Source organism: Ascaphus truei, chromosome 11, assembly GCF_040206685.1.
Source record: "Ascaphus truei isolate aAscTru1 chromosome 11, aAscTru1.hap1, whole genome shotgun sequence".
Taxonomy (NCBI): Eukaryota; Metazoa; Chordata; class Amphibia; order Anura; family Ascaphidae; genus Ascaphus; species Ascaphus truei.
The window spans coordinates 29,083,562-29,106,061 of record NC_134493.1 but is presented as its reverse complement, the minus strand read 5'-3'; the positions used below and the strand labels follow the sequence as shown (position 1 = coordinate 29,106,061).

The 22,500-nt window shown below is 45.0% G+C and overlaps 1 protein-coding gene across 6 annotated transcripts in view; it reads left to right on the top strand.

The window, feature by feature from the left end:
• The window catches only part of TECPR1 (tectonin beta-propeller repeat containing 1), a 68,054-nt gene that overhangs the window by 29,465 nt on the left and 16,089 nt on the right, over positions 1–22,500 (top strand). For 5 of the 6 annotated variants that reach the window (XM_075565464.1, XM_075565462.1, XM_075565466.1 and 2 more), the window contains 9 exons: positions 5,035–5,183; positions 6,646–6,801; positions 8,151–8,300; positions 9,085–9,242; positions 12,769–12,896; positions 13,675–13,777; positions 14,902–14,998; positions 16,458–16,537; positions 22,196–22,252. In XM_075565464.1, the coding sequence (XP_075421579.1) occupies positions 5,035–5,183; positions 6,646–6,801; positions 8,151–8,300; positions 9,085–9,242; positions 12,769–12,896; positions 13,675–13,777; positions 14,902–14,998; positions 16,458–16,537; positions 22,196–22,252 (1,078 nt within the window). The remainder of the gene's footprint in view (positions 1–5,034; positions 5,184–6,645; positions 6,802–8,150; positions 8,301–9,084; positions 9,243–12,768; positions 12,897–13,674; positions 13,778–14,901; positions 14,999–16,457; positions 16,538–22,195; positions 22,253–22,500) is intronic. The other variant, XM_075565467.1, reaches the window with a different exon arrangement.

The following is a 22,500-nucleotide window of genomic DNA, read 5'->3' as shown; positions in this document are numbered from 1 at the left end:
GTGAAGCGCCGGGGGGGGGGTGAAGCGCCGGGGGGGGGGGGTGAAGCGCCGGGGCGGGGGGTGAAGGGCATGGCCGGGGGGGGGGGGGTGAAGGGCATGGCCGGGGGGGGGGGGTGAAGGGCATGGCCGGGGGGGGGGGGTGAAGGGCATGGCCGGGGGGGGGGTGAAGGGCATGGCCGGGGGGGGGGGTGAAGGGCATGGCCGGGGGGGGGGGGTGAAGAGCATGGCCGGGGGGGGGGGGGTGAAGGGCATGGCCGGGGGGGGGGGGGTGAAGGGCATGGCCGGGGGGGGGGGTGAAGGGCATGGCCGGGGGGGGGGGTGAAGGGCATGGCCGGGGGGGGGGGGTGAAGAGCATGGCCGGGGGGGGGGGGTGAAGGGCATGGCCGGGGGGGGGGGGGTGAAGGGCATGGCCGGGGGGGGGGGGTGAAGGGCATGGCCGGAGGGGGGGGTGAAGGGCATGGCCAGGGGGGGGGTGAAGGGCATGGCCAGGGGGGGGGGTGAAGGGCATGGCCAGGGGGGTTGGGGGTGAAGGGCATGGCCAGGGGGGGGGGTGAAGGGCATGGCCAGGGGGGTTGGGGGTGAAGGGCATGGCTGGGGGGGGGGTGAAGGGCTGGGGGGGGGTGAAGGGCATGGCCGGGGGGGTTGGGGGTGAAGGGCATGGCTGGGGGGGGGGGTGAAGGGCCGGGGGGGGGGGGGTGAAGGGCATGGCCGGGGGGGGGGGTGAAGGGCATGGCCAGGGGGGGGGGTGAAGGGCATGGCCGGGGGGGGGGGGGTGAAGGGCATGGCCAGGGGGGGGGGGGGTGAAGGGCATGGCCAGGGGGGGGTGAAGGGCATGGCCAGGGGGGGGGTGAAGGGCATGGCCAGGGGGGGGGGGTGAAGGGCATGGCCAGGGGGGGGGGGGTGAAGGGCATGGCCAGGGGGGTTGGGGGTGAAGGGCATGGCCAGGGGGGTTGGGGGTGAAGGGCATGGCCAGGGGGTGGGGTGAAGGGCATGGCCAGGGGGGGGGGTGAAGGGCATGGCCAGGGAGGGGGGTGAAGGGCCTGGGCGGGGGGGGTGAAGGGCTGGGCGGGGGGGGTGAAGGGCCGGGGGGGGGTGAAGGGCCGGGCCGGGTGAAGCGCCGGGGGGGGGTGAAGCGCCGGGGGGGGGGGTGAAGCGCCGGGGGGGGGGGGTGAAGTGCCGGGCCGGGGTGAAAGATCCCTTCCCCTGCGGTAACTTACCTCGCACCGGGCCGCGCTCCTACTCGGGTTCCTCGGCGGTCTCCGTTCCCCCCGGCGAGGCGGAGCTGAGACGCTCAGGTCAGGAGGTGGTGTGGGCCGTGGCCCGTGCAGAGAGAGCCGGAGCAGCGCGCGCGGAGATGGTGAGCTGGGGGCGCGGCCTCTAGGCCTGAAGGTGCGAGCGTGCTTTGGGGGGGGGAGAGGGTGAGCACCGGGGGAGAGGGAGCACCGGGAGAGAGGGTGAGCACCGGGAGAGAGGGTGAGCACCGGGAGAGAGGGTGAGCACCGGGGAGAGGGAGCACCGGGAGAGAGGGTGAGCACCGGGGGAGAGGGAGCACCGGGGGAGAGGGTGAGCACCGGGGGAGAGGGAGCACCGGGGGAGAGGGTGAGCACCGGGGGAGAGGGTGAGCACCGGGAGAGAGGGTGATGTTGAGGTCCCGCGGAGTGGTGATAGGGGGAGGTTCGGTTGTTGCGGGCCAGCCGCGGGGGGGGGGGGTCAAGGCCGGGCAGCCGTTAAGGAGGGTGGAGTGTTTGTGTGTTGAGGAGGGTGGAGTGGGTGTGTGTGTGTGTGTGTGTGTGTGTGTGTGTGTGTGTGTGTGTGTGTGCGCGCGTTGAGGAGGGTGGAGTGAGTGTGTGTGAGTGTGTGTGCGCGAGTTGAGGAGTGTGTGTGTGTGTGTGTGTGTGTGTGTGTGTGTGTGTGTGTGTGTGTGTGTGCGCGTTGAGGAGGGTGGAGTGAGTGTGTGTTTTTTTGGCCCGTCACTCCGCCTCAGGCCAATGAGAGGTGTGCGGGGGCGGGCGGCCCAAGGGACCAATGAGATTTCCCCTAGGGACACCGGACATCCAGCAGGCAGGCAGGCAGGCAGGCATACAGTGCTTTCACTAATATAGTATAAGATACTGTTTAGGGATGTAGCAACATTATATGTATCTCAGGGTTCATGTCACTGAACCTAGCTGTGTAACTTCTGTGACTGAGGTGGGGTTGGATCCTCTCAGTATTATTATTATTATTTTCACTAATAAATGACATATTCCTAATCCCTGGTGCGCATTGTGTGCACTTTTTTCTTCCAGTATGTAGTTAAATACTTCAATAATAATATTCTCATGAGTAAGGGTCATTTAGTTAAACCCTTTGGCTAAAGCGTTATAAGCCTGCAGCCACGTCACGGCATAACCAAATTTGCAGGTCGTCTTACATTCTATGCCCAGTTATTATGGTTGGGACAATCTTTGTACTGTTCATTGTGCTGGCTAGCACTACGTACTAGTCCCTTGCCCTATTAGGGTATGTTATCATTGCTCACCATCATTTTGGAGTGTTCCTTACGGAAGAATTATTACAATATCATTGGGACTTATATGTTTTGATGCACCGGTTACCCACTTTTTTCCTTTTGACATACATATATATGTATAGGATGTGGTGGGTTTTGGAGTTCTGAGCTTGCTGGGATTGTGTGTTTGTTAATTTCAATTTTCAATTGGCATCAGCTGTTTGGAGGTTAGGGGCCCCTCCTCCCAGGGTTTAAGCTCCCCCCTCCCCACTTTTTAAAGTAGCAGGGTTTTTCCTTTTGCTGTATGGACAGGCCCACTGCTGTCACTCCCCCTCTAACAGAGGTAAAAGACACGTTTCACAGGTTAGTGTTAGGATCTGCACATTTGGTTATGCCGTGACGTGGCTGCAGGCTTATAACGCTTCGGCCAAAGGGTTTAACTAAATGACCCTTACTCATGAGAATATTATTATTGAAGTATTTAACTATATACTATTTACTATGTATTTTGTCACATTTGATGTAGCGTTGGCCTTTTCTGTCTTGTTACATACATTTGGCCACGCTCAGCAGCACTCCTTTTGACATAAATATATATGTATATGATGTGGTGGATTTTGTGGTTCTGAGCTTGCTGGGATTGTGTGTTTGTTAAAAGTAAAGCAGGCCTCACACACAACTCTGATTTGATGTGAGGATTTTGTATTGTGTCTGCCCTCCGTGCCCTATAATCCTCAGTAATACCAATAGGAGACAGCCATTGCAGTTACAGATTTACAAAGTAACAGGATTGGGTACAAATCGAAATATGAAAACAAAATACCGGCATACCTCGCTTTAAGGACACTCACTTTAAGTACACTCGCGAGTAAGTACATATCGCCCAATAGGCAAACGGCAGCTCGCGCATGCGCCTGTCAGCACGTCCTGAACAGCAATACCGGCTCCCTACCTGTACCGAAGCTGTGCGCAAGCGGGGAGACTATAGAGCCTGTTACACATGCGTTATTTACATCAGTTATGCACGTATATGATGATTGCAGTACAGTACATGCATCGATAAGTGGGAAAAAGTAGTACTTCACTTTAAGTACATTTTCGCTTTACATACATGCTCCGGTCCCATTGCGTATGTTAATGCGGGGTATGCCTGTATGCATAATATATTCAAGAAGAAGAATTAAGGAAGGAAGGCTTACTCTCTAAACATATTGTTCTGTTATGTAAATGCTCATTGTATTGTGCCGATGATTACCACATTTTATCAACATCGTACCCCGAGTTGCATGTCTCCAGTTGTCCATCTTCCTCGTCTCCCAGATACAATCTAAAGTACCAATGTACAGTACTGTTGGAGGCAGGACCGGCTGCTCCAAAAGAAGGCAATAAAACATATTGCCTCAGATTAAATGTGTGTGATGAAAGATCACAATTTTTCTCCAAAATGAGAAGAATCCTTTAAAGGGTTTAAGCCTAAAGTTCTAGAATAATGGGAGGGTGGGGGGGGGGGAGAGAATGGGAAGGTGAGAGAATGGGAGGGTGGGGGGGGGGGGGAGAGAATGGGAAGGTGACTATCGCATCAGCCTAGTATACAAATTGATGAGTAATAACAAAGGTGCAAAGGGGGATAGGAGTAGTTATCAAATGGGAAAAAAGAAACACCCTTTAACAAGCACTCATTGTAATAAATGGTATGATGAATTGAAGTTAATAAGTTATACTTTATTATAATAATTAAGATAAATGGTGATAAATATAAACTAATACTAATAATAAACAACAATGACCTAACATATAAAACAAACCAAAAAACACTGAACATAAACTGGAACGGAGGGGAATTCACTAGCAAATAATGACTTGATAGTAGTGAGATAGCTCACAGTTGCTTATAGGAGAGCTCCCAGGTCCAGCACTATAAAATTAAATTAAAAACCTGTACTGTTTAGACGGGTAGCAAGAAACTGATCGTCATGATGATTAGATGTAAATAATGTAGATGCTCCTACAAAAGCCAGCACAAGATAATACCAGACTAAAGTGTAAATTTAACACATTCACTGATCCCTAGGTACACAGTTAATCTTATAGCACCTAGAATAGTAATCACAAAATAGCAACAATGGCTAATAGTAAATCAATTACTAGATACACATCAATATAATGCATCTCTGTACAGGAAGCAATATTTTGTGATTACTATTCTAGGTGCTTTAAGATCAACTGTGTAACTCTTTTTTCCCATTTCATAACTAGTAAAGTTCTAGTAAAGGGATAGAGCGTGAACTGCTTGATGTTTTGTAATTTAGGGTGGTGATGCTGTAAATTAATAGTTCTAATTTAATTTAGACATTCTGCATCATCTCTGCAACATTAAAAGACCGTTTCAGTTTCTATTGAACATAAGTTAGAAAACGTAATTAACAAAAAAAGATTTACTAAATCTTTGTTATTATAAATGAAATATATTAATTCTAGATTGCATTTAAATTCTTTATTTGTATTTCGTTAAACATTCTTTTATCCCTCTGATCGTGCTTTAGGTTTGTCAGCGTCAATGCAGTCCATGTGTCTGTCCATCATTACTCCGGCGCACACTGCAGTCTGGAGGAAGCAGATATTTCAACAGCTCAATGAACGCTCAAAACGAGAACTGGACAATTTCCGTCACTACGAACAAGCGGTTGAGCAGGTACGAGGAAATGCGTCCGGCTCCTCATTACTTGTACTTAAGAACGCCCACAGCCCAGGCACCCCAATTATTTACCGTTGGGTGGTCAACTTCTTGGAATTTGGTTATAGAAGCAAAATCTGCCGAACCGTACACCCTTCCTGGTCTGTTGGGCCTGTGTCTGACATTCTGCCAGTTCATTCCATCGGTTTTATGTTTTTGTTTGCATACTGCTGCGGCCAGCTTCAGTCTCACACTTACCCGTCTTGTCCCGCGGCTTTTTTCGGGCTGGCGCCGAACTTGGCCGCGCGCCAGCCGCATCTTCCCCGCATCCTTCCCCTCGTTCCCCTGCCCTCGAGACCTCTGCCTCTGCTTCTCCGGGTCCCCCTCGGCTTCCTACATCCCCCCTTACCCCGCCACCACCTTCGGGGAACCCTGGGCACGCGCGCACGCACCCTGGCACGCGTGACCGCGCATCAGTGACGCGCAGCACGCGTCGGCAAAAAAAAACAGCCGCGTCTGCCCGCACATTGCGGTGGTGGCCGCAGAAGACTCAGCTCGGCCGCCACTGTACCTCCTATTTCCGCTGGGATCATGCCTATAGTGCACGCAGCCTTCGGATAAATAATGTTCAAAGTCAGGGCCAATAAAATTAGTGTATTTGTATCTCTGTGTCTCCATGTAGAACAGATAAAACCACTTTAACTAGAACAAATCTCTATAAGACACAATTTTAAAAGATGGTACAGAATAGACAAATCCCTTAAAGTGGAAGTTTCGATTTATTTATAAAATGTGTTATACAGAAAGTAATACATTGAGAGTTACCTCTCGTTTTCAAGTATGTCCTGGGCACAGAGTTATGATGACAGATACATGGTTACAAATAATAATAATAGCATGTTCTTGTATAGCGCTGCTAGTTTTACGTAGCACTTTACAGAGACATTTTGCAGACACAGTCCCTGCCTCGTGGAGCTTACAATCTATATTTTTGGTGCCTGAGGCACAGGGAGATAAAGTGACTGTGCCAAGGTCACAAGGAGCCGACCCCGGGAATTGAACCAGGCTCCCCTGCTTCAAACTTTCAGGGCCAGTCAGTGTCTTTACTCACTGAGCCGCTCCCTCTCCTTGTGTACATAGTTACATTATTAAGTGAGCAGGGTTATACATTATATACAAGACATTGCATGCACAGTTAGAGATAATATATATTATAGGCGTATGTAACAATTACAGACCAGATTAAAATGTGAGACAGCTTTGGTTTTGAAAGAACTTAGACTGGTGGTGGCTGTGAGAGTCTGGTTTGTACTCCCTCATATTGTCACACTTTTTAATCATTGTTTTAAATAGTTTGTTCTTCTCTGGTTGAAGCTTTGCTTTGGGGGATTTTGTTCTTCTCTGGTTGAAGCTTTGCTTTGGGGGATTTTGTTCTTCTCTGGTTGAAGCTTTGCTTTTGGGGATTTTTTCCTCTCTACAGTCTGTGTGGGTGAAAACAGCGACCTTGCAGTGGTGGAGAGACTGGAAACCTCACAAGTGGATTGACGTCCGTGTGGCTCTTGAGCAGTTTACAGGAATCGATGGATCCGGAGACAGCATTCTGTTTATTTACTACACGTACTACGAGGAGAAGAAGGTACGTTTCAGAGCGAGGCTGGCCCTGAGCTCCAACACAAGCAGGGATATAATGCACTTACTAATAATAATAATAATAATTTACAGGCATATCTACTACGTGTTTCTCGACAGCAAGACACGTTCCTTTGCTTGAAGGTGCCTTGCAGTCTATTTACTTGAATAGCTATAATGGACCTTCCAGCACCAGAAGGTGTCTCATGGGATAGCTCATCTTAGTAAATATGGGCCCAAAACAGACTGGTAAATGATTAATAGTTGGGGGGAAGAATGACATATGATACTTTAATACACATATCAATATATTGGTAATAATAATAATAGCATGTTCTTGTATAGCGCTGCTAGTGTTAAGTAGCAATGTAGAGACATTTTGTAGGCACAGTCCCTGTACCGTGGAGCTTACAATCTATGTTTTTGGCGCCTGAGGCACAGGGAGATAAAGTGACTGTGCCAAGGTGACAAGGAGCCGACACCGGGAGTTGCTCAGTGCCAGTCAGTGTCATTACTCACTGAGACGCTCCTTCTCCCTGGAGAAGGTAATTCCTTGGGGATGATGTTGGGAAAAGAGAATTGGTCATACATGTATAGAAAACAAATACACAAACCCTGCGCTGCTTCCCCATGTTGACTTGCAATTTATTACTGGAATGATATATTTATATTAATATTAATTAGTAAAAGAGTCGTTTCGTTGTATCTTTTGATCAAAAAACGAGTTAACCATGTCAAGGTAAACTCAATTTTTGCAGGTACCTACAATAAAACGTTAGATTTCTCGTTATATTGTGGACTGGACTTCTCTCAGTATTAAGGGGAAAAGGCAACAAGCAAAGACTGAACAACAAGGAAACAAGAAATATGTCAAAGTGTTTGATGGGTCAAATGAATGAAGCATTTGTGCTATCTGTGGTTTATAGTGTAATGAAAAATGGCAGAAACGATTAAAAAAATTACAAATTGTAAGTGCTCAAGTTCCTTGGTAAAAAAGAATGAAATACTGTATAAGATATACACTTCCTTGTTTATATCAGTGACAATTAACACCTTCTACTGTGGAGAGAGAACTGGAGGCTGCCATTTCATACAAGTCTGTTTTATACGTATTGGCTAATTGGTGAGTCAGCACAATGAGAGCTTGGTGAGCTCAAACCTACCAAATCACAACATGTATTATTGACACTGTATCATTTTCAATGCCTTAGGAGTGCTCCCAGTGAAATATAATTGGCCGTATATTTATGGAAATCAAAAACCCTGCACAATTCACCTTCCGTACATTGGAAGTTCTGTCCTTGTTCAGTTAAATTCAGTTGTTAACTCAACAATACTTCTGTATTTTTATTTCAGTACATACACATGTTTCTTAATGAAGTAACAATTCTGGTGCCGGTTTTGAATGATGCTAAACACTCCTTTGCCATTTTTACTCCTGAGAAGACAAAGCAGCGATGGCCAGTGCGGCTGGCAGCTGCCACTGAACAAGAGATGCATGACTGGGTAAGCGTGTGTTGTGTTCATCCCCCTGAACTCATCCCGTTTTCAGTAACTAACAAAGTCCTTACCAAGATTCCCACGCACGTGCCTGTGATCCTGCTAGCCTACATTAGTTGCCTTGTATTTTTGCCCCACATTTCACTGGGCTTCCATGGTCAGTTGTTTTGTCTGGCTGTGTTTGAGCTCATGTGACTTTTAGAAAAACCCATCTGTACCTAACAGGTGTCTCAGAAGTAGATTCTGCACTGGTTACCATCTAATTTAGGGAGGGGGGGGTCTCTCTCTCAAAAAAGAAGGCTTGTATTTGATGAGGAACATTTAGCCGGGGCTTCTGTTGGTCTCTTGTATAAACATTTATAAAGACCAAAATAATCATGTACATGTGCATGTATGAATTGCTTTGAGAGAAGTATTTTCTTTTCTAGCCTCCCTTCGCTTATTGTTAATAGGCTCAGCCATGGAGTCTGGAAGTTTAGGTGCAGAGGTGCTGGAGCCCCCACCCTTACATTTCAACAAGGGGTTGCCCAACTGGTCTCTGCTTTTCCTACTGGAGATGTGATCAGTTGACTTGCACTGACTTTCTTTGGTTACTGCTTTGCACTAAAGGTTAATGCCTTCACCCAGCAGCACAAAGCAAAGTAGATTTGTCAGCCTTAAGACAGCCACAGGAACCATAATCAGGCTCCAAAGATATCCACCACTTCCCATGATAGCCCTAAAGTGCAACCCTCCTGTTCACAATACACTTCCACCAGCCCCGGGCTCAATTTTTGGTCATAATTCACAGCTCGTCCTGTTGAGCGTGTCCTGCTTTGAGAACAGAAAGATGCAGGGTCCTCCATCCCATCAAGCGATCTGGTCAGTTACCGGCAAAGGAGACATCTTTGTGAGTGAACCCGCAGCAGCTCTGGAGTCTGTGACTAGCCCAAGGCCATGCGACCAAATGTGAGTGTTTCTGCAGAGTCATGTGGGGGCTTATTCACAAGTAGCATCAGTCTCCCCCACACACATGCAATAAACCATGTTTTATATAAACATGTTCAGGCTTTTATTAAACAGAACCAAGATTGGTGACGTTTCATAGACCAAGCCCCTTCATCAGGTAGGGGTATAACAGTGTGGGCAGATAGAAAGTCAATCTGTAAATAACCTCTACTTACTAGAACAAACAGCCCCCCCCCATCATATGAATGATTTGTCACAATAATCAGCATACCAATTAAAAGTGTTCTATGAACTCCTGTAGATATATATATAATAACTGTCTCGCTATACTATCCATGAGAATATACATATTCATATTTAGAAATCTATCCCCATATGTATTTAAATCCTTTTATTGGACCCAGAAACAGCCCCCATATTTATTATAACCACGTTACTCTTATAATTGGGGTGTTTTGTAGCCTAGTTATCGCTTTGTGTCCACTTGTGTCTACTTTTACAACCATTTCAGTGGCATGTGTGTTATCAGTTGTAGGAATGGCACGTTGCCCTCTATGGGTATGTCAGGCTTATTCCTCGATGTTTAGATCTTTCTGTAATGATAAACTGTTACTGAAACAAACAAATGTCAAGTAGCATATATGGGATCCATTATATATATATATATATATATATATATATTATATATATATATATATATAAATATATATATATATATATATAATGCAAAGCAGCAACCAGCACCCTGTATTAATGAAAAATCCAGATGCTAATCCCATAGGTAAGACTAATGGAGATATTACCAGATTGGAGTCCAGTAATGAGGAGACAGCACACCAGGAATGATATTCAAAATGATTCTGTATTGTAGAAAAATACAGGCACCCCAGCCAACGTTTCGGTCTGCAGAGAGCGACCTTCTTCAGGGCAGTGCTCAAGATGGCCGTACACACTAGGGAGAGTGCCTGTACAGGCAGATGTGGTGTAAGGTAAAGAGGCGGTAACTATAAGTCACATTAGTGATCCAAATACCAGCACGGCATAGAAGTGGAAAAGATAGAGTATTTATTTAGTCCAACAAGCCAACATTTAGCCCAACATTTCGGTCCAAATGGTTAAGTGGTATGTTGATTATTATGACATGATATGGTCATTCCTATGATGGCGGTGTGTGTATGTTGTACTACATAGTGGGGTCTATATGTCAATGCAGAGAAACGTATGTTTGGATGCACTGCTTTGTTTTTTGTAGCACAGCTGCGGCATCTGATGCAGAATGTTAGAATTACACCACTTTAGATATGGAACATTTTCTGGGGCAAATAAATGGCAATAAGAGTGGTACAGAGAGACGCAGAATGTGAGACATCTCATTATAATCTGTGCACCATGTAACTCCCCCCAACTCCTCCTACTAACACTCCCCAAGGTGCAAGCTGTGGCAGAGATGCAAAATGTGATACATCTCATTATAATCTGTGCACCATGTAACTCCCTGCAACTCCTCCTACTGACTCTCCCCAAGGTGCAAGCTGGGGCAGAGACACAGAATAGGATACATCTCATTATAATCTGTACACCATGTAACTCCCTGCAACGCCTCCTACTGGCTCTCCCCAAGGTGCAAGCTGGGACAGAGACGCAGAATGGGATACATCTCATTATAATCTGTGCACCATATAACTCCTCCCCAACTCCTCCTACTGACTCTCCCCAAGGTGCAAGCTGGGGCAGAGATGCAGAATGTGATACATCTCATTATAATCTGTGCGCCATGTAACTCTCCCCCAGCTCCTCCTGCTGACTCTCCCCACGTTATAAACTGGGGCAGGCAAGTCTATAAACTGGGCACGTTATAAACTGGGGCACTCCCCCCATTCCACATTAAAAAGAATTCCATATTAAAAAGACCCCCCACACCACCCCATACATATTAAAGACCCCCCACACCACCCCATACATATTAAAGACCCCCACACCACCCCATACATATTAAAGACCCCCACACCACCCCATACATATTAAAGACCCCCACACCACCCCATACATATTAAAAAGACCCCCACTCACACCCAATATATATTAAAAAGATCCCCACTCCCCCCAATACATCTAAAAAGACCCCCACTCTCCCCAGTATATATAAAAACACCCCCACTCTCCCCAGTATATATAAAAACACCCCCACTCTCCCCAGTATATATAAAAACACCCCCACTCTCCCCAGTATATATAAAAAGACCCCCACTCTCCCCAGTATATATAAAAAGACCCCCACTCTCCCCAGTATATATAAAAACACCCCCACTCTCCCCAGTATATATAAAAAGACCCCCACTCCCCAGTATATATAAAAAGACCCCCACTCTCCCCAGTATATATATAAAAAAGACCCCCACTCTCCCCAGTATATATAAAAAGACCCCCACTCCCCAGTATATATAAAAACACCCCCACTCTCCCCAGTATATATAAAAAGACCCCCACTCTCCCCAGTATATATAAAAAGACCCCCACTCTCCCCAGTATATATAAAAAGACCCCCACTCCCCAGTATATATAAAAAGTAGATTTACCTTGGGGATGGTCAGGCCAGGCCCGGTGACTGCGGGGGTCCGGCGGGTGGCGCTGCAAGTTGGTGCTGACCTCTGGTCAGTCCAGCCCCGGTGGCCGGGCCCCGGCTCCCCATCAGCTGCAGACATCCTCAATCTGTGTCCCACGCCGAGCTTCCAAAGTCAGCGCACACCGGAAGCTGAGGCCCAGCTTACTTACGGCGCGCTGACGTCAGAGGTTGGAAGCTCGGCGTGGGACACAGTGAGGAAGAGGCCTGCATCTGATGGAGAGCCGGGGCCCGTCCGTGACCGGCAGCCGAGCCTAGCCAGTGGTGGGGGCCAATTTGCAGCCCCGGCTGCTGGGTCCCCGCAGTCACCGGGTCCCTTTTGTCCCCCCCCTGTCGGCGGCCTTGCTGCTAGTCCCCCCCAAGTTAAAGACCCATTGTCAGATCACAAGTTCTTTCCCATCTAAAACCTTTCTCCCTTTCTGCCCCGCACCCCTGGAATGCCCTTCCCCTAAATATCCGACCAGCACCCTCTCTATCCACCTTTAAGACCCACCTTAAAGCAGACATCCTTAACGAAGCATATGAATAGCACTGTGGGTGATACTTTGCACCTCATACATCGACCCTGACCCCCGTGCAGACGCACTTACCAGAACGCCCTCCTACTGTCTCTGTACGTTCTTCCTACCAATCAATTAGATTGTAAGCTCTTCGGGGCAGGAACTCCTTTTCCTAATGTTATTTTTAGGTTTGAAGCGCTTATTCCCATTATGTGTTATATTATTATATCACATGTATTACTGCTGGGAGGCGCTGGGTACCTGGATGGTGCTATATACATACCCTGTTCCAAAATGTAAATGGCTTTGAAACGTTATTCTTAGTACTTGTGCTAGTCCTTGGCAGTGCCAGGGAAGTAAAGTAACAGTGTTATTAATGTAACAAAACATCTCCCTTTGATTGCAGGTTTTGGCATCAGATAGGCGGACATCTGAGACTTGTAGAGAGCGGCGGGTGTGGAGTAGTGTGGGGCATTGGCTTTGATCACACTGCTTGGGTTTATACCAGCGGTTATGGAGGAGGGTTCATCCAAGGTAATAAAGGAAGAAATGTGCTCTATATAGCCATACATTCGCATTAGAAGATGCATATCATTATGTTGCCAGTGTTAATTGGTGCCGGTAGCCAAAAGACTGTTCTTGGTCCCAAGGTTCAGCAAAGTATCCGGCCGCTCCTCCTTCTCTTACCGTGCACCCCAAAACTGGAACAACCTACCGGAGACTCTCACAGCCGCCACCAGTCTAAGTTCTTTCACAACTAAAGCTGTCTCATATTTTAATCTGGTCTGTAACTGTTACATATACATTTACACTGCCTATAACATATATTATCTCTTACTGTGCATGCAATGTCTTGTATATAATGTATACCCTGCTCACTTAATGGAACCTTGTACAGTTATCATAACTGTGCCCAGGACATACTTGAAAATGAGAGGTAACGCTCAATGCATTACTTCCTGGTAAAACATTTTATAAAAAAATGTTATCCTCCCAAAGAGAGTGATAAAATTGAATAACTTGAGAACAATTCGGCTCCCATATAAATGCTTGGTTTTCATATGTAAACCTACCATCCCACACCCCCCCCCCCCTCTTATTCTTATCGAAAAATGGCCTTAGATCCGCAGAAATAATTTGGCATGTACTGTGTTCTCTGCCTGTGTTTTCTCTGCCTGTTTTTTCCCTGCATCGCACTTTAACCCTGTGTGCAGGAGTCGCTAAGTCTACTTAAATGTATTATTTTTATTATTACAATGTTTCTCTCTCCTTGCAATTGCTGGAAACGGTGATCATTTGATTTCTATCCCAGGGTTGTCTAGCAGCACAGATAACGTTTGTATTCAGACTGATACAAAAAGTGTGTATATCTATGAAAATCAGCGGTGGAATCCTGTGACTGGATATAGCAGCACGTATGTTTTGCTTTTTCTGGCTCTTGGTAACAAACTAACACAGCAGACACTTCCCAAATAATAAAACTGAAGCAGCACACTGTGATCAGGGCTTCTCCATTCTGTTTTTCATACAACTTTATTTTTGCTGTGATTTAACCTGCTTGTAATTAGGGATAAGTATGGCAACTTAATATGTGTGAGAAGTGTCACACTGGAAACGGGAACAAGGTTTTCCAATGTAGTCTCTTTCTGTCATCTATTTGCAGTTCATTTAAATGTCCAACACCCAGACCAGTGCTTCTGTAAAGCGGGTATTTCTATTGAAGTAAAGATTCGGACAGCTTGTTCATTTATCTCTACCCATCTTCCTTATTTCCATGTCACTCACTCTCTTAGCCGCCAATATATCTATATATATCTATATATATATATATATATATATATATATATATATATATATATACCCCCTCTCTTACATTATTAGTTGCCCTCATCAAGATCTCTGCATAAACCTCTTAAAATAGCGGTTAAATTAAAGCAAAGGTCTGTATACCAGCACAATTCGGTCAGGAATAAGTGGAGACGACAAAAAAGACAGTTAAAGTTTTCCCACTGTCTCCCGCATATATAAGGCAAAAAAAAAATGGAGGTTTAAATCACCTGTTATTGAGGGCCAATAGGAAGCCATGATGTCATCCCTTGTGGCTTCCTATTGGCCCGTGGGTTTTAAACCTCCATGATGTACCGGAAGCACCTTCTCCAGAAGTAGCTTGGGGAGCATGGGGTCCCGAAGCTGAAATGAAAGCGGTTCAGCTCCGGAGACCCCTGCTTCACTCCTACATAAAAAAAATGGGGATGGGATCCTTTCTTAAAATGAAAACTTTCAGAATCAACAGATTTTGTTGTTGTTGAGCAGCATCAGAGTTGCTCCTTCAGGAAGCCCATTCACTTAAAAAGTGATAATACATTTATAAAATAGGGTAAAAATACCGTTTTCAAACACCATTACATAACTGCGACTGCACCTATAAGTAATACGCCAGGAGTCACAAAGCAACGATAAGGAGTATCAGCGCTTAGCGGCGTTAACCGTCATTGACTTTTGTCACCAGAACAATACGTGAGCATGTTTTGATTCCCAGGGGATTGCCAACAGACCGATACATGTGGAGCGACGCGTCTGGATTACAGGAGTGCACTAAAGCCAGCACAAAGCCGCCATCCCCACACTGGTCATGGGTAAGACATTCTGTTGTTGAGCAACACAAGGCCTCTACTTGTATTTATTTGTTATATAGAATTGGTGATTTGTTTACTGGGATAAAACGGGTTATCCAGGCAGCAATGTGTATCAATATGATCTGTTACCTATTAATAAACTATAGAGAAACCCCCGCTACTGCTTGCAATAGTGAATTACTAATGATGGGTGTAGGTGCTGATGGGACAATATAAGAATGATAAACAATGGAGGAAAGAACCCCAGTAGAGCACTCATACACTGTGCTGAGATGATGGTGTAAATTTAAAACTAAACTTTATTAGAAACATAGTAAAACAATGGGGATTAAAATAGGATTAAACTCTAAGGGATATGATAGTCCCCAGGTAGGTAGTCGTTATTGATAATCCCTCAATCTAGCTTTCCCCCAAGCTTCCCTAATTAAGGTGCTCAAGCAACACTTCAATAACGACTCCCTACCTGGGGACTATCATATCCCTTAGGTAATTAAGCGTAGTGACAGAGTTTAATCCTATTTTAATCCCCATTGTTTTACTATGTTTCTAATAAAGTTTAGTTTTACATTTACACGATCATCTCAACACAGTGTATGAGTGCCCTGCTGGGGTTCTTTCCTCCATTGTTTATCACTCTGTTATCTATTAGCAAGCAATGTGAGCAGAGCAGGATTCCTCAAACCTCAGAAAAGCAAGTTACCGCAGCATTGAAGAACACTCCTGGTTTTAAGTAATCTCTCCACAGAATATATATATATATCTCCTCAAGGGGGAATATCTCCCCCCAAATTGATGAGATAAATAAGGCATGAAAATCAGTTTGTTACCAGATGAAGGGAAAGGCGAACTAGATAAGAGAGAGAGATGGCACAATAAGGCTGGGAAATGTCGTTTCTTAATAATGGGGTTCCCTTTGCATCTTGCCCACACTGTAACCTGCTGTTTGCCCTTTCTGTCCTGGGCAGTGTGACGGCTGTAAACAGTAGCTCCTTCATTGGTCTTCCCTGACCGTTGGTTCCGCACTCGGGGTTCCACTGCTCTGTGCTACTTCTGGCTGCGTCAGTGCGGTCTCCTGAAAATAAAACGCCTGCGTCATTTTCTACCATTGCATATCAAAGACAGCAAATCAAAATCCCACTTGTGAGCATAGTCACATGTCCCAGACATGTCCACAACCCTGTCTTTCCCCATTCTCTCTTGGCATAGAGCGCTTCCACTGCAGCCAGTGATTCTGGGAAATGACATGCAAATGAGCACACAGTGTGTAACTTTTTGCTTCATGTCCATTTTAACATGGACCCCTATAAACGTATGCCTGCCGTATTACACCGCTTTTTAGCACGGCCTGGGTTAGAGAAGTGCGTACACTATACGGCGGAGGGTTTCTAACACTGTTTTACTCACCATAACTTATTTTGCATATGGGAGACATAACCCTAATGTGAACTGTTGGCTGCAGGTCTCGGATTGGTCTGTGGACTTTAACATTTCCGGAGGAACTGATCGGGAAGGGTGGCAGTATGCAGCAGACTTTCCAGCGTGAGTAAGAAACGCTGCAGCACATTCTTACATTACTGCACCGATACTACATGTGATGCATTGTAACGCATTACTGCACCGATACTACATGTGATGCACTGTAACACATTACTGCACCGATACTACATGTGATGCATTGTAACGCATTACTGCACCGATACTACATGTGATGCATTGTAACGCATTACTGCACCGATACTACATGTGATGCACTGTAACACATTACTGCACCGATACTACATGTGATGCATTGTAACGCATTACTGCACCGATACTACATGTGATGCATTGTAACGCATTACTGCACCGATACTACATGTGATGCATTGTAACACATTACTGCACCGATACTACATGTGATGCATTGTAACGCATTACTGCACCGATACTACATGTGATGCATTGTAACGCATTACTGCACCGATACTACATGTGATGCATTGTAACACATTACTGCACCGATACTACATGTGATGCATTGTAACGCATTACTGCACCGATACTACATGTGATGCATTGTAACGCATTACTGCTCCGATACTACATGTGATGCATTGTAACGCATTACTGCACCGATACTACATGTGATGCATTGTAACGCATTACTGCACCGATACTACATGTGATGCATTGTAACGCATTACTGCACCGATACTACATGTGATGCATTGTAACACATTACTGCACCGATACTACATGTGATGCATTGTAACGCATTACTGCACCGATAATACATGTGATGCATTGTAACGCATTACTGCACCGATACTACATGTGATGCATTGTAACGCATTACTGCACCGATACTACATGTGATGCATTGTAACACATTACTGCTCCGATACTACATGTGATGCATTGTAACGCATTACTGCTCCGATACTACATGTGATGCATTCTAACGCATTACTGCTCCGATACTACATGTGATGCATTGTAACGCATTACTGCACCGATACTACATGTGATGCATTGTAACGCATTACTGCACAATACTACATGTGATGCATTGTAACACATTACTGCTCCGATACTACATGTGATGCATTCTAACGCATTACTGCTCCGATACTACATGTGATGCATTGTAACACATTACTGCACCGATACTACATGTGATGCATTGTAACACATTACTGCACCGATACTACATGTGATGCATTGTAACGCATTACTGCACCGATACTACATGTGATGCATTGTAACGCATTACTGCACCGATACTACATGTAATGCATTGTAACGCATTACTGCACCGATACTACATGTGATGCATTGTAACGCATTACTGCACCGATACTACATGTGATGCATTGTAACGCATTACTGCACCGATACTACATGTGATGCATTCTAACGCATTACTGCACCGATACTACATGTGATGCATTCTAACGCATTACTGCACCGATACTACATGTGATGCATTGTAACGCATTACTGCACCGATACTACATGTGATGCACTGTAACACATTACTGCACCGATACTACATGTGATGCATTGTAACGCATTACTGCACCGATACTACATGTGATGCATTGTAACGCATTACTGCACCGATACTACATGTGATGCATTGTAACACATTACTGCACCGATACTACATGTGATGCATTGTAACGCATTACTGCACCGATACTACATGTAATGCATTGTAACGCATTACTGCACCGATACTACATGTGATGCATTGTAACGCATTACTGCACCGATACTACATGTGATGCATTGTAACGCATTACTGCTCCGATACTACATGTGATGCATTGTAACGCATTACTGCACCGATACTACATGTGATGCATTGTAACGCATTACTGCACCGATACTACATGTGATGCATTGTAACGCATTACTGCACCGATACTACATGTGATGCATTGTAACACATTACTGCACCGATACTACATGTGATGCATTGTAACGCATTACTGCACCGATAATACATGTGATGCATTGTAACGCATTACTGCACCGATACTACATGTGATGCATTGTAACGCATTACTGCACCGATACTACATGTGATGCATTGTAACACATTACTGCACCGATACTACATGTGATGCATTGTAACACATTACTGCTCCGATACTACATGTGATGCATTGTAACGCATTACTGCTCCGATACTACATGTGATGCATTCTAACGCATTACTGCTCCGATACTACATGTGATGCATTGTAACGCATTACTGCACCGATACTACATGTGATGCATTGTAACGCATTACTGCACCGATAATACATGTGATGCATTGTAACACATTACTGCACCGATACTACATGTGATGCATTGTAACGCATTACTGCACCGATACTACATGTGATGCATTGTAACACATTACTGCACCGATACTACATGTGATGCATTGTAACACATTACTGCTCCGATACTACATGTGATGCATTGTAACGCATTACTGCTCCGATACTACATGTGATGCATTCTAACGCATTACTGCTCCGATACTACATGTGATGCATTGTAACGCATTACTGCACCGATACTACATGTGATGCATTGTAACGCATTACTGCACAATACTACATGTGATGCATTGTAACACATTACTGCTCCGATACTACATGTGATGCATTCTAACGCATTACTGCTCCGATACTACATGTGATGCATTGTAACACATTACTGCACCGATACTACATGTGATGCATTGTAACACATTACTGCACCGATACTACATGTGATGCATTGTAACGCATTACTGCACCGATACTACATGTGATGCATTGTAACGCATTACTGCACCGATACTACATGTAATGCATTGTAATGCATTACTGCAGCGGTGCGCAATCTGTGGGGCGCGACCCCCAGGGGGGGCGCGAGACTGCCGACGGGGGGCGCGGGGTTTACAGAGGCCCCGCGCGCTTCCCGAAGGCACTTAAATTAAGTGCCGGGGGAGCTGCAGGGCCTCTGTAAACCATACTTACCCGTGGCTCCGGCGGCTTCCTCCCGGCGTCGCCATGGCAACGCGGCGGCAAAATGACGCTGCGAGGTCATGTGACGTCACGTTGCTATGGCAACGTGACGTCATTACGCCGGAGCGCGGGTAAGTTGGGGTTGGGGGGGGCGCGGGAGCGAGGGGACAGCCGTCAGGGGGGCGCAGGGAAAAAAGTTTGCGCCCCCCTGCATTACTGCACCGATACTACATGTGATGCATTGTAACGCATTACTGCACCGATACTACATGTGATGCATTGTAACGCATTACTGCACCGATACTACATGTGATGCATTCTAACGCATTACTGCACCGATACTACATGTGATGCATTCTAACGCATTACTGCACCGATACAACATGTGATGCATTCTAACGCATTACTGCACCGATACTACGTGATGCATTCTAACGCATTACTGCACCGATACTACATGTGATGCATTCTAACGCATTACTGCACCGATACTACATGTGATGCATTCTAACGCATTACTGCACCGATACTACATGTGATGCATTGTAACGCACTACTGACATATCAAATCCATGTAAATAGCATATTGTGTAGAATAAGATTTATTAAAGTAATGTAGATTGTTTCCAAACGGTAACCATTTCCTTCTCTTTTTGTGAATGCCAGCTACAGAAATACCATGGAAATGTGCTTTATGTATCTGATAAACGATCAGTAAACAAAACCCCCAATGCACTTCTAATATCACAAATTAATTAGTTAATTTTTGTATGTTTGGGTCATTTAGTTCAGTCTTTTGGCCAAAACATCAAGGTGGTTGGAGCTTAATATGTTTTGGCCAAAAGATTGAAATAAATGACCCAAACTTATGAGAAGAGAGAACATATAGAAATTAACTAAATAATTAGTACCATTGGATGTGCATTGAGGCTTCATTGATTAGTGCTGAATACGTAAGGTCACCTTCCCAGCAGCGCTCCAGTTGCCACTTATTAATATAATATATAACACCGTGGCTCTAGTTTTTGAGTTTGCTAAGATTGTATATTTCTAACCTTTTTGCTCCCATAGGGGCCTGCAATGCATTACATTATATTAAATAGATAGATGGTCCCCCTACCCCTGCAATGCATCACACCCATCACAGTTAAAATTTAGGGGGTTAAACCGGATCTCATAAAACTGTATGTCATTGGAGAGAACAAGGCGTTTGTTGAAGTTGGCATAGAAAAGATTAAAGAAACAAAGAGTCAACATGGGTAACACAATACAAGTAAAGGTATACTGCTGAGGTCATAATGGAGAGAGTACTGCTGAGGTCATAATGGAGAGAGTACTGCTAGGGTCATAATGGAGAGAGTACTGCTGAGGTCATAATGGAGAGAGTACTGCTGAGGTCATAATGGAGAGAGTACTGCTAGGGTCATAATGGAGAGAGTACTGCTGAGGTCATAATGGAGAGAGTACTGCTGAGGTCATAATGGAGAGAGTACTGCTAGGGTCATAATGGAGAGAGTACTGCTGAGGTCATAATGGAGAGAGTACTGCTGAGGTCATAATGGAGAGAGTACTGCTGAGGTCATAATGGAATGAGTATTGCTGAGGTTATAATGGAATGAGTACTGCTGAGGTTATAATGTAAATGATTACTGCTGAGGTTATAATGGAATGAGTACTGCTGAGGTTATAATGGAATGAGTACTGCTGAGGTTATAATGGAATGAGTTGTGCCGAGGTTATAATGGAATGAGTACTGCTGAGGTTATAATGGAATGAGTACTGCTGAGGTTATAATGGAATGAGTACTGCCGAGGTTATAATGGAATGAGCACTGCCGAGGTTATAATGGAATGAGCACTGCTGAGGTTATAATGGAATGAGTACTGGCGAGGTTATAATGGAATGAGTACTGCCGAGGTTATAATGAAATGAGTACTGCTGAGGTTATAATGGAATGAGTACTGCTGAGGTTATAATGGAATGAGTACTGCTGAGGTTATAATGAAATGAGTACTGCCGAGGTTATAATGGAATGAGTACTGCCGAGGTTATAATGGAATGAGTACTGCTGAGGTTATAATGTTATGAGTACTGCCGAGGTTATAATGAAATGAGTACTGCTGAGGTTATAATGGAATGAGTACTGCTGAGGTTATAATGGAATGAGTACTGCTGAGGTTATAATGAAATGAGTACTGCTGAGGTTATAATGGAATGAGTACTGCCGAGGTTATAATGGAATGAGTACTGCCGAGGTTATAATGGAATGAGTACTGCCGAGGTTATAATGGAATGAGTACTGCCGAGGTTATAATGGAATGAGTACTGCCGAGGTTATAATGGAATGAGTACTGCCGAGGTTATAATGGAATGAGTACTGCTGAGGTTATAATGGAATGAGTACTGCCGAGGTTATAATGGAATGAGTACTGCCGCCTTTATAATGGAATGAGTACTGCTGAGGTTATAATGGAATGAGTACTGCTGAGGTTATAATGGAATGAGTACTGCCGAGGTTAAAATGGAATGAGTACTGCCGAGGTTATAATGGAATGAGTACTGCCGAGGTTATAATGGAATGAGTACTGCCGAGGTTATAATGGAATGAGTACTGCCGAGGTTATAATGGAATGAGTACTGCCGAGGTTATAATGGAATGAGTACTGCCGAGGTTATAATGGAATGAGTATGCCTCCTTACTTTTTTTCAGATCCTATCATGGGTACAAGACCATAAAAGATTTTGTTAGGCGAAGACGCTGGGCCAGGTAAAGAACTGATTTCAAAGTCTGATAGTTAAGTTCCAAGAAAGCGGTAGCATGTATTAGTATAATTAATATACCACTGCTCTCTAGTAATGTGATATATCCCATGTCTTCAGTTGAGCACTTTTTTGTTCAAGCTGTAAACTCATTAGTGGCATGTCCTCATTAACTATTGTATGAGTATCTGTTAACATTTTAATACGTTTTGAAATTATACTGTGTTGTATCTCTCATACATATTATATAGAGAG